The sequence below is a fragment of the Tinamus guttatus genome, unplaced genomic scaffold, assembly GCF_059628265.1.
Source record: "Tinamus guttatus ecotype Peru unplaced genomic scaffold, ASM5962826v1 Tinamus_guttatus_pri_ptg000049l, whole genome shotgun sequence".
Lineage (NCBI taxonomy): Eukaryota > Metazoa > Chordata > Aves > Tinamiformes > Tinamidae > Tinamus > Tinamus guttatus.
In genome coordinates this window covers 584,236-594,939 of record NW_028288583.1, presented here as the reverse complement: position 1 = coordinate 594,939, position 10,704 = coordinate 584,236, and the positions used below count along the sequence as shown (strand labels likewise).

The 10,704-nt window shown below is 68.0% G+C and overlaps 1 protein-coding gene across 2 annotated transcripts; it reads right to left on the bottom strand.

Moving 5' to 3' along the window:
* Positions 1-1,096: 1,096 nt before the first annotated feature.
* Positions 1,097-9,970, bottom strand: SORT1 (sortilin 1). Of its 2 annotated transcripts, none has more exons than XM_088539788.1 (20): positions 9,788-9,970; positions 7,897-7,956; positions 7,576-7,649; positions 7,292-7,394; positions 6,951-7,115; positions 6,675-6,748; positions 6,130-6,179; positions 5,382-5,512; positions 5,082-5,226; positions 4,364-4,519; positions 4,043-4,149; positions 3,425-3,527; positions 3,106-3,274; positions 2,837-3,027; positions 2,578-2,767; positions 2,343-2,459; positions 2,096-2,208; positions 1,755-1,857; positions 1,258-1,381; positions 1,097-1,173 (listed from the first exon to the last, which is right to left on the bottom strand). In XM_088539788.1, exons 1-20 carry the CDS (start codon positions 9,968-9,970, stop codon positions 1,159-1,161), a joined length of 2,373 nt encoding a protein of 790 aa, XP_088395914.1. In that variant the 3' UTR covers positions 1,097-1,158. The 2 variants fall into 2 exon arrangements, with proteins under 2 accessions (XP_088395914.1, XP_088395915.1); XM_088539789.1 differs by having other exon boundaries at positions 5,382-5,509; positions 9,788-9,851.
* Positions 9,971-10,704: the final 734 nt, after the last annotated feature.

Below are 10,704 nucleotides of genomic sequence, written 5' to 3'. Positions count from 1 at the left end.
GAGCACCCCCCCCTTCCCCCCCCTGCTGCCCACACAGATCAGCTCACACAAAGTCCAGGTTGGCTTTATTTCTAACCCAAATATTGCAAATATACAGAAAAATACCAGTACAAAGTTATTACACATCCAGGTTTATTTACAGGACTCTACACAGGCCTCGGTCCAACCCCCCACCCCACTGTTCCCGCTGTCCCCCCGTTTTCCCCTCCCGGGGCTATGGCTTTGGGGACGGGGCTGCACAGCCCCCGGGAGGGGGACGGTGCCACCGTGGCACCCGTGGGTGCTGCACGGGGCAGGGCCCCAAGCAAGGGGGTCTGCGCCGCCCCTGCCACGCACGGGCCCCGCGGCCCCCCCAAAGCCGCGCCGGGCAGTCGCGATAGCGAAAGGCCGTCGTGACGGGTTGGGGGTGCTGTGGGCACCGCAGGTGGCGCTTTCCAGTGTAAGGAGACAGGGCTGGGAGCGAAACCTGGCAGGGGCAAAGCACGGCGAGAAGGGGGTGTCACCAGCAGCGGTGACAGGGACGAGCGCCACGAGGCAGGGGCTGCTCTCGGCGCCGCCTCCGCTCCTGCTCGAGCCACCCCCGGCCTCGCGGTGAGAGTATCTTCAAGCTTCAAGTCGTTATTGCTGCGTTTCCCTCGGCCAAAGCGAGCGCGGCGGGGACAGGGGACAGGGGACAAGAGGCAGGCGGCAGCTCCAGGGTCCGTGTCCCGGCTCCTATTGCTTCGGAGGGGAGAAGGGGCAGCAGCGAGGAGGGAGCCGGGGAGCGTCGCCGCCGGCAGCCCCGGTTAGAGCAGGGTTAGGGGCTGCTCCCCGCGGGGCAGCCGCATGCAGCGATGCCAGCACTTAGTGAAGGTCCTTTCACATTCCTACTTCAGTCGTCCTTAAAAAAAAAACTGCCAAAACAAAGAAAAAAAAAAACCCAACAGAACAACCAAAAAAAAAAAAAAAAAAAAAAAAAAAAAAAACACCCCCTGCCCCCCAGCGGCTGGAAAGAAATATTAAAATCAGGTGGCGTTAAAATCCTGCGTGTCCCCCCTCTGCCAGCCCCGCAGCGACGCCTCCGTGGGGACGGCAGAGCCGGGGGGCTGCGGCCCGGGCCGGGGGCGGCCGGCAAGGCCGGAGGTGCCGGGTAGCCCTGCGGGATCCCCGGCCGTGCGGCTACTCCAGCAGGTCCTGCAGAGAGAGGGCAGCGTCACGCGGAGGGCCCGGTGGCCCGTGGGGACATGGCCCCGCGCCGGTGCCGGCGGCCGTGCTCACCTCGTCCGAGTCATCGTGGTAGCCGCCCTTGGTGGCCAGTGCCACGGGGTCCAGCGCGTCGATGCCGTCGCTGCCATTGGCCTCCGCGTGCTGCCGCAGCACCGAGTAGCGGTGGACCAGGAACCTGGCGGGGACACCGCGGTGAGGAGCGCGCGGCGCCCGCCCCGGCGCAGGAGAAGCGGGGAGGATTCGGGCACTGGCGCCCGCCCTTCCAGGAAGGGGGATCGCTTGGACTCTATTTCCCCCCCATGGAGGAGGCTCAAGGGCACCAGCCCGGGGCCACCCCGCTCGCCAGGTCCAGCAAGGAGAGCAGTTCCCAGCCCAGCTCCTGACGGGAGCTCAGCAGCAAAGCCCCAGGCACCAGAGCAATTAGCAGCTGCCTTAATTACTGCAAAGGGCAGCAGAGGCTGAGCCAAGGAGCTGCAGCAGCCCCAGCGCAGGCGGGTGGGTGTCCGGTGGGTGTCCGGGCCCTGCGGGGCCGGCGCACGGAGCCTCACCTGCCTCCGCACACGTATTTCTTGACGAGCAGCACGCCGGCCACGGCGGTGACGAGCAGCAGGCCCAGCACGGCCAGGATGATGGGAGTGGAACTGGAGGACGCTGCTGCCTGCGGGGGAGACGGGGAAGCGCGGAGGGGTTCGATGGCCGCGAGGTTTAAATGCCCTCCCCAGCTAAAGGTGCCTGTCCAGCCCCCAGCTTGCAGCCCCGAGCCCAGGGGCAGGTCATTTGTGTGGGCAGATTTAGGCAGGACGGTCCTGCAGTTCAGCAGTGACCACTGGGCCATGGGCAGAAGACGTCCCCCGGGTCACTGCTGTCACCGCTCCCATCCCGCTGTCACCCACCAGCTGGCTGGGGCTCAGGAGGTTGCTGGTGCATTTCTTCTTCATGTCGGTCTCTTCCCGGCTTGGACTTTCCCCTCCTGAACATTTGTCTCCTGGGATCTTCCGGTACCTGGAGCAGAGATGAGGCTTGAAGCTCTCCGCAGGGATTTGACTCCGACATTCCCAGCTCCAGCGCTGCCGAGCCAGGTTTGCCTCCTGGTAGCATCAGCCCCAGGAGGGGAACGGGGTGTGAAAACGCTTTACCCGCTCGTCTTGAGCAGCTCCTGTCTGCCGTACAGGCAGAACTCCAGGTCATGCCCCTTCAGCTCCGGCTGCTCCACGCACACAGACTGGTTCTCCGGGCGGTAGTAGCCGAAATCGCTGCGGGCAGAAGGGCAGAGCGGGAGCTCAGAGGCCGCTCGGAGCCCCAGAGGCCGAGGGAAGCCCCGGCCGCACCAAGGGGGTTGTCACTGGCAGGAGATGCAGAGTCAAGGGCTACCAGAGAAAGTCCTCGAGGGTGCAGGGACAGACGGACGGCTGCTTGGTCACCATGTAGTCCCGGCCGTTCTGGCACACCGAGGACTTGCGGAGGCGCCGGTACTGCTCCTTGTAGCCCAGGATGCAGCCGTCGCTGGGATCGCTGGGGTCGCTGGAGTGAGCCAGCCAGATGGTGTAGTCCTTGTCCTCGCCTGCGACGGAGAGGGCTCAGCCGCGGCCCCCGGCGCCCCCGGCCCCGCGCTGCCGCGGGAGGCACTCACAGCTCCTGCTGAGCAGCTCGCTGAAGTCGATGGTGTAGGAGACCCACTTGCGGGATAGGAAGTTGCCCCGAAAGCCCCAGATGCTGACGTTCATGGACCTGGCTCCGGGCTCGGAGGCCAAGCCGGTGAAGAAGATGGGATCCTTGGAGAAAGTGTATTTATACCAGCACTGCCCTTCGTCCGTGGAGAACCTGCCAGAAAAGGGTTCGTGTGGGGAACGGAGCCAGCAAGCCGGGCGCGGAGCCGGCACGGGGCGAGCTTGCACCTACTCGATGACGTTGACGGGCTGGCTGGTGTGCTCGATGGCCACGATGAGGCCGCCGGAGTCCAGGATCGCGTAGTAGTGCGGCCCCTCGAGCATCCGCGCCCACGTGTAGCCCCCGTCGTCCGAGATGTAGACGTCCGGGCTCATCACCGAGATGGCCCCCCCGACGCTCCCTGCGGCACGGGGACGGCGTCAGCCGGAAGGACACGAAGCCGGGGCCCACCCGGGGGTGCCAGCAACGAGCAGTGTCCCCTGGCTGGGCCTGGCGGTGGCCCCCCAGCCCTATGGGTCCCCTGTTCCCCTCTGCCGGCGCCATTCGGTACCGTGGGCGATGATGATGCCGACGGCGTTGGGCTCGGACAGCGGCACCATGGGCACGTTGAGCTTCTGGGAGATGCTGTAGGACGCGTGGATGTGGAGGCTGCACTGCAAAGGTGAGAGCAGAGCCCGTCCGGGAGCGAGCGGAGACACGCGCGGGCCGGAGGACAACCCCAGCGCCTGCTGGGCACCGCCGAGGCCGGCCCCAGCAGTGGCACCGTCCCCAGCGCGAAGCCAAGGAGCTGGACACTGTCCCCAAACCTGGTCCTTAGCACCCGGCGGGTGCTGGGGACGCCCCAGCTAGCTCAGCGCTGCCTGCACCCCCGTCACGGTGCCACCCACAACCCCTCCGTGTGTCACACACAGCAGGCCCTGTCCCCGCAGCTCCCCTTGCCAGGGCTGCAGGATGAAGCCACTTGCCCTCCTGCATCCTCGTGCCCCTCTAGCCCAGAGCAGAGCCCAAGGTCTGCAGCCCCAGCCCACCCATTGCAGGGACAGATGGGGACAGAGAGGTGAGACAGTGCCCCCAGCACAGGCCCTGGGGGTTACCCTGGGCAGCAGGTCCCCATGGGGTGGCTCCAGCCCCAAGCAGAAGAGCCCAGGGCATCGCAAGACAGACCCACCTCTTCCTTGTTCTTCGCCGTGGAGTCACACGTGGTGTTTTTCGGCTTCCTCAGCGGCACCCACTCGCCGCCACGGTCGAAGGTGATCACGGACTGGATGGAGTTGTCTGGTGGCAGGAGGGAAGAGCAGACAGGAGGCCCCAGGCTTTGGGAGGGGGCTCAGCACATCCTCACACTCCGTGTCACCCCCACATCTCCAGCCCCAAGACGGTCACAGCGGGAGCCCCGCTCCCCTCGCCACCCCGCGGGCGCCAGGTCTCGGCGTTAGCCCGATCCCGCTGCGCAGACGGGGACAGAAGCAGGACGGGCCATCCCACCCACCTTCCGAGAGGACGCTGGTGATGTAGATGCCCCGCAGCGAGGTGACGTTGGTGAAGTCCGTCTCGCCGCCGGTGGTGGTGTAGAGGTGCCGCTCCAAGGACTTGGAGTACACGATGCCGCGGTCATCCGAGGTGTAGATGGTGCCAAAACCCGTATCTGCAGGACGGGCAACGGGACAGAAACACCCGGGGGTCAGGGAGCACCGCAACACGCACAGGCTCCATCGCTGCTCCAGCCACATCCCATCACGGACACCCCACGCAGGGACTGCTGCGTCCCACCCACCTCAGCCACTTATTCCACCTCAGCTCTTATTCCCATGGCGCTTCCCAGGAGTCACCCCCCGGCCCTGGGGACCAGGACAAGGAGGCTGCAGAGGGAAGGGGGAGTGAGAAGACCCGGGCTGCTCGAACGGAGGGGCACCCGAGCGCACAGCTCGGAAAGAGGAACTCGGAGGAGAAACCCTGTTGCCTCCAACGGGTCCAGCACGGTCACGCTCCCCACACACCGCAAAGAGGAACGAGCTGCTTTCCTGCAGTTACTGCCAGCTAATTAGCGATGTGTTAATGAGAAATCCTCCCCCAAAGGCAGAGCCCTGCCTGGGCAGGTCAACAGAGTGCTGACAGAGTGTGGAGAGCTGCTGCGGTGCGTGTCCCCCATGCAGAGACCACGGGGGGACGTGTCCCCGTCCCTGCTGTGCCGGGCCTGGCGCGCTCACCTCCCGGCTCGTCCACGTGCATGAACACCAGGTCATCGTTGGCGGCCAGGATGGAGTAGAACTGCTCGTGGCCCACGGAGGGCAGCTGGGCCATGTTCCAGGTCTCGCCTTGGTCGAGCGAGACGTGAATGCGCCTCGTGCTGCCCTGGAGAGCAGGAGCGCCCCTCAGCGCCAGCTCCTCCGCGCTCGGAGCGGCAGAGGGGACACGGGAAGCGCAGGGACAAACCGACGTGCCCAGGGACACACCGATGTGCCCAGGTCCCCACGCCACCGGTGCTCCGGGCAGGAGGGGACAGATACCTTCTCCGTCATGACGGAGGCGAAGAGGAAGCGCCCGCCCAGGCCGAAGGAGTAGATCTTGGTGCCGATGACCTTGAAGGCTTTGCCGAAGTCGGAGGTTTTCTTTAGCTCCAGTAACCCGAGATCAGCTTCTTAAGGAGAAGGGAAGGTGGATTAAGGCGGCTGGAGTGGCCACGCAGGGCGCTGCCTCTAGCTCATCTCCACAGCCCAGTTCGGGACCTCATAACCCATTGACCATGTCCCAGTGACCCCCTGATGGTGCCTCAGCTTTGGGCGATGCCACTAAGGCCTCCTGCCCACCGACCCCGACCTAAAACCTGTGCTGGGCCCAGCTGGGCCTGGGATCTTCCCCAAAGCCGCAGGAGCCAGCGCTGCCATCGTGGGGTCTCCGCTGCCCTGCGTGGACACCCGGGGCTGCTGCTGACCAACACTGGTGTCCTCTTCCCAGGTCCCGTCTCATTAGCTGCCTTGTCCAACACCGTTCTTGTCCCCGTCCTGTCCTTGTCCCCGTCCATCCCCCTTACAGAATTTCTCCCTTTTAAGAGGCACCGTCTACCCGGGCACTCTTCGGCTCAGTCCCCTCGGGCAGGGCTGGGCACACGGCCGTGCCCAGGGCATTCCTGTCCGGAGCACTTCGTCCTCGACCTCACGCTCTGCAGCCTAAGGGACTGTGGAGGGGACAGCGGCGCTCGCGGGTCCCCGACTCGCGGGGACGGGGAGGACGACTGTGGGGCAGGGAGGGACTTACTGCAGGAGCCGTTCAGGTAGGTGGTGAAGAAGATGGTGTCGTTTGCACCCCTGCGAAGGGAAGGGGGGATCAGGATCGTATGAGGGACCCTCACACACAGCTGATGCTGGGACCTGTTTTCCAGCACCAGCGGAGCTACAGCTCACACGGATTCAACCCGGAGAGCTGGGATGGGCAGCCCTGCCCTGTCGCATCCCTCCCGCGCTCTCCCTGCTCCCCGGAGAGCTCCATGGATCCACTGCGGGATCACAGGACGCTCCAGGACGGATCCCGGTGCCATTGGGGAAGCTCAAAGCACAGGGAAGCCCCAGGGAAGGGGGCTCGCGGGGCAGCCGATGGCTCCTGGAGGCCGGGGAGGCCTCCGGCTGCTCCTGGCGTTTCCAAGGCGCTTCCCTCTAAATCCAAGGGGTCTGGCCAGGATGGGGACATGTCCCCCTACCAGCTCAAGGTGCAGTGGGGAAAAGGGGGTGTGAAGGGAGGTGCTGGGAGGACAACAGGGGCCGTCCCCTCCGCGAACCATCCCGGGCCTCCACGCAGCCACTCACCACTTGGCCAGGCAGACGGATTTGTGGATCTCCACCCACTTCTCTCCGAAGTCCCTGGACACCCAGAGGCCGTTCTGCAAGACGGGGACGCGCTCGCCGGTCACCGCGCTCGCCCGTCACCGCCTGCCCCCTCTCAGCGGCGCTTCCCCCACCCGCCAGGGCTGCAAAGAGCCGGTCCCCAACCTGCCGCGAGGGCCGAGCAGGGGACAGAGCCCGTCCCCAGCACGGGTGGCCCCACGGCAGCTCGGCCGGAGCCGATCCTGTCCCCTCTCTTACGTCGGTGCTGAGGGCCAGCAGGCAGTCCGAGTCCCGGGGGTGGTACAGGATCTGCACCAAGGGGTGGAAGGGCAGGTCCGTCTGCACAAAGTTCTTGGCGAAGTCGGACGAGCGGAAGATCCTGCCGCCGCGGCTGCCGCCGGACACGTCGCCCGTCAGGATGACCTGGAGCGGGGAAGCAGGAGCTCAGCCCGCAGCAAGGCCGTGTCCTCGTGTGGGGAGAGCCCACAGGGGACCGGCAGGGACACACAGGACAAGTCTGGGGGCAGCCTCGCTTCACTGGACCGCAGGGTGGTGGCACCGGGGGTCCTGGCACAACAAATCCATGGATGCGCTCCTACCTTTCCTGAGTTCTCTGGGCCGATGGCCATGCCGAACTCGGTCCGGATGAACGTGTTGTTGATGAGCTCGGTGATGTCCCTGAACGTCTTCCCATAGTCCTCACTGAAAGGGAGGAAAAGCTGCTGAACCGCTGGCTCGGCTCCGCGGCGCTCCCAGTCCCCTCGCGGTGACACCGACGGCCCAGGCCCTGCCAGCGCCGCGGGGAGATGGGGACGGATGCGTCACCCAACCCCGTGGCGCTGGCAGAGCGGAGGGGACACCCCGGAGGTGGCACGGGGCTCACCTGCGGTACAGCTTGGACTGCCCGAAGCTCATGATCACCAGGGGCACCTGGAAGGTGGTCAGGACCAGGATAACCTGCGCGGGAAGAGCAGAGGGTGACACATGGGGACACCGCACACACGCTCGGTTCTTACAGGCGAGGATCCCCCTGCGTCCCCTTCCCGCTCCATCTCCCTGGCCCTTTCCCAGGAGGAAGGCGCTTCCCCTCGCTGCTCCGCGTTGAGTCACCGCCTCGGTCCGACCGGGATCTCCCGCCCAGCCCGCACCTCCCGGCAGGGACACGCAGCCATTCCCGCCGCTTCCCGCCGTGCCGGGGACTCACCCCGGTGCTGTCTCCCACCCAGGAGAGCGACACGGAGCCGCTGAGGTCGTCGAAGACGCACTGCAGGGAGAGAGCGAGCGGGAGAGCGTTGGGAAGCGCGCTGGGAAGCGCCTGGGACGCCGGCTCCGCGCCGCTCCGCTCCGCCTGGGACAGCGTCCAGGGAGGTCGAGCTATCCGGGCAGCCCATTCCCTGGAGCCAGCGCCTGGAGTGACTCAGCGCCCTCTGCTCCGGGGCAAAGCACCACCGAGCAGCTCCTGCCCCGGGGACACCCCCGTCACGGCCTCCCTTCCCCACTTGGGCGTTCGTTGGCTGGTGGAAAAAGCTCCCAAATCCCGCGTCCCCGCTGGCATTTCCCCACGGGGGAAGCTCAGGGCGCTCATCCCATCCCGTCTCCTCCGAGGCAGCTGGGGAGGAGTGAGAGCCGGGATGAACCGGGCAGCCTCGGGCACCGTCCGGGCCGTCCGTGCATCCATCCCGGAGCCGCGGGGCGACTCGGAGCGCCCCGGAGCGCCCAGGGGCTGGGAAGGGAAGCGGGCCCAGGCGGGGAAGGAAACGCGGCCGCGGCTCTTGCCCAAGAGAGGGGCCGGGCGCCGCGTTCCGCTCCGGAGAGCCCCGATTAGCATCTCATTAGGAGAGAACGGGGGGAAGAGGGAAAAGAAAGAAAAAGAGAGGGCAGAAACGTAAAGGCGCCGCGTTCCTGGGAGCCGCCTGCCGAGCGGGAGCGGCGGAGATTAGGGACAGGGAAGCGGCTTAATCCGGGCGGCCGCGAAGCCACCGTCCCCGGGAGGGTTTTCCTGGCCGCCTCCTTGCCCGTGGCCAGGGGGAAAACCGGGAGAGCCCGGCCGGAGGACAGCCCGGCTGCGCGTATCCCGCGCCAACGCGCTCTGCTCCTCCCTCCTGCCGTTCCCAAAGCACCGAAACGCTCCAGGATGGAGCAAGGTGGATAGCGGGAATCCCACGGGAAGCGGGGCCGGAGCTGCGCAGGGAAGGAGGGAGCCGGGAGCTTTTCCTTTAGCCCAATCCGTGAGCCAGGAGCTGCCGCCTCGACAGATTGTGGGAGCGGAGCGGATAAAGCGGCGGGATGCCGGGAGCGGGGGGGCTGCGCCGGGCGGACGGACGGACACGTCCCACACGGACACGGCCAGCGCCGCGGGACCGGCCCCCGCCGGCTCCGTTAGGGCTCAACCCGCTCCGTCCTCCTGGCCGTGCCGGGGTCCCCGTCCGTCCGCGTGTCCCTGCCCTGCTCCTGCGGGTGCCTCTGCCCGTCCGTCTGTCTGTCCAGCTGCCCCCGCGTCTGCCCTCAGGGGTGTCCGTCCAGGGGCAGGAGCAGGGAGGGTCCGTCGGTCCATCCCGCTCTGCCCCAGCGGGGACGGTGCGTCCGTCCTGGCACGCGCAGCAGGACGGCGACCCGTCCGTCTGTCCGTCCGTCCATCCGTCCCTCGGCTGCCTGGGGACTGGGCGGGATGGGGGCGTCCGTCTGTCCGCTCATCCCGGTGGGGGGGATCTGTCCGGCCAGCCCCCTCCGTGGTTGCTGGGGGGCGAGGGGGGCCGTTTGTCCGTCCGCCCCGTGGCCGGGAGGCAGCGGGTCCGTCTGTCCCTGCCCGCCGCTGCGCACGGCGGCTCCGTCCGTCCGTCCCGAGCCCCGCGGCCACGGGGAGCTCGGGCTGGCCCAGAAGAACCCGGAGGGGGGGGGGGGGCCGTGTCCGTCTGTCCGTCCGGCCCAGGGGCTGTCGGGAGAGGGGGGGGGTCTCTCTGTCCGTCCCGGGGGCTGTCGGGAGGGGGGGTCTGTCTGTCCGTCCGTCCCGGAAGCTGCCGGGGGGGGGCGGTGTCCGCCGGTCCGTCCCAGGAGGTGTCCGCAGGGAAACGCGCCCGCCCGCGCCGCGCGCTCACCTGGTGCGTGTTGTTGCCGAGGGCGGCCGAGACGCCGCGCAGGCCCCCGCAGGCCTCGTCCGCCGCCGCCTCCGGGCGGGCGCGGGCGCGGGGGGGCCGCCGGGGCGGCGCCAGGCGCAGCCCCAGCCCAAGCCCGAGCCCCAGCGCCAGCGCCAGCCCCAGCGCTGCCCCGCGCGGCCCCATGGCGACTCCGGCCGCCGCCCGCCGCCCCGCGCCGGGCCCGCCGCCGCCGCCCGCCCCCGCCACGCCATTGGCTGGCGCCGCTCCCGGCCCCGCCCCCGAGCCCCGCCTCGCCGCTGCGGTTGGTGGCTGCAGCTGTCGCTCTCTGCCATGGCAACCGGGCGGGCCGCCCGCCTCCGCCCCTGCCTTCCGATTGGCTGCTCTGCTTGTCCATCACGACCGGGCCACCTCTCTCCGGCGCCCGTGAGTGGCTGCTTCGCTGCGACGCCCCTTGCGCGACCGCCCCTCCCTCCGCCTCCCCGCCCCGCAGCCTAATCTGCCTAGCAACAGCGTGGCGACGCCGCGGCCATTTTCCGATTGGCCGAGACGGCGGGCACGCTGGGAAGCTCCGCCCCCTCTCCCATTTACAAAGCGGGGGCCGTTAGGGGGCAGGGGCCCAGGCGTCCGGGGGGGGGCTCCCCGCCCCCCCACATTGCCCCATCCCGGCGGGGACAGCAGCCCCCACCGCTGCCAGCCCTCTGGAATATCCCGGCAAGGAGGGGCAGGTCCCCAGGGATGCTCCAGAGGGGAATGAAGCAGGGGGGGCCTGGGTGCCCCTCACCCCGGCTTCAGGCCGGGATCCTCCGGGGGCTGCGGCCCCGGCCGCTCCGAACCGCCTCGCGGCAGGGCCCTGGGGACCGGGCTATCTCCAGGAAACAGGCCGCGGAGGCGGCGGCTTGGGGCAGCGAGGCAGCAGG

Coding starts and splice junctions, on each gene's coding strand:
- SORT1 (XM_088539788.1), bottom strand. CDS start 9,970: ATGGGGCCGCGCGGGGCAGCGCTGGGGCTGGCGCTGGCGCTGGGGCTC. Junction 7,395..7,575: donor CAGTCCAAGCTGTACCGCAG/GTGAGCCCCGTG, acceptor CCTCCCTTTCAG/TGAGGACTATGGGAAGACGT. Junction 3,028..3,105: donor CAGCCCGTCAACGTCATCGA/GTAGGTGCAAGC, acceptor CTTTTCTGGCAG/GTTCTCCACGGACGAAGGGC.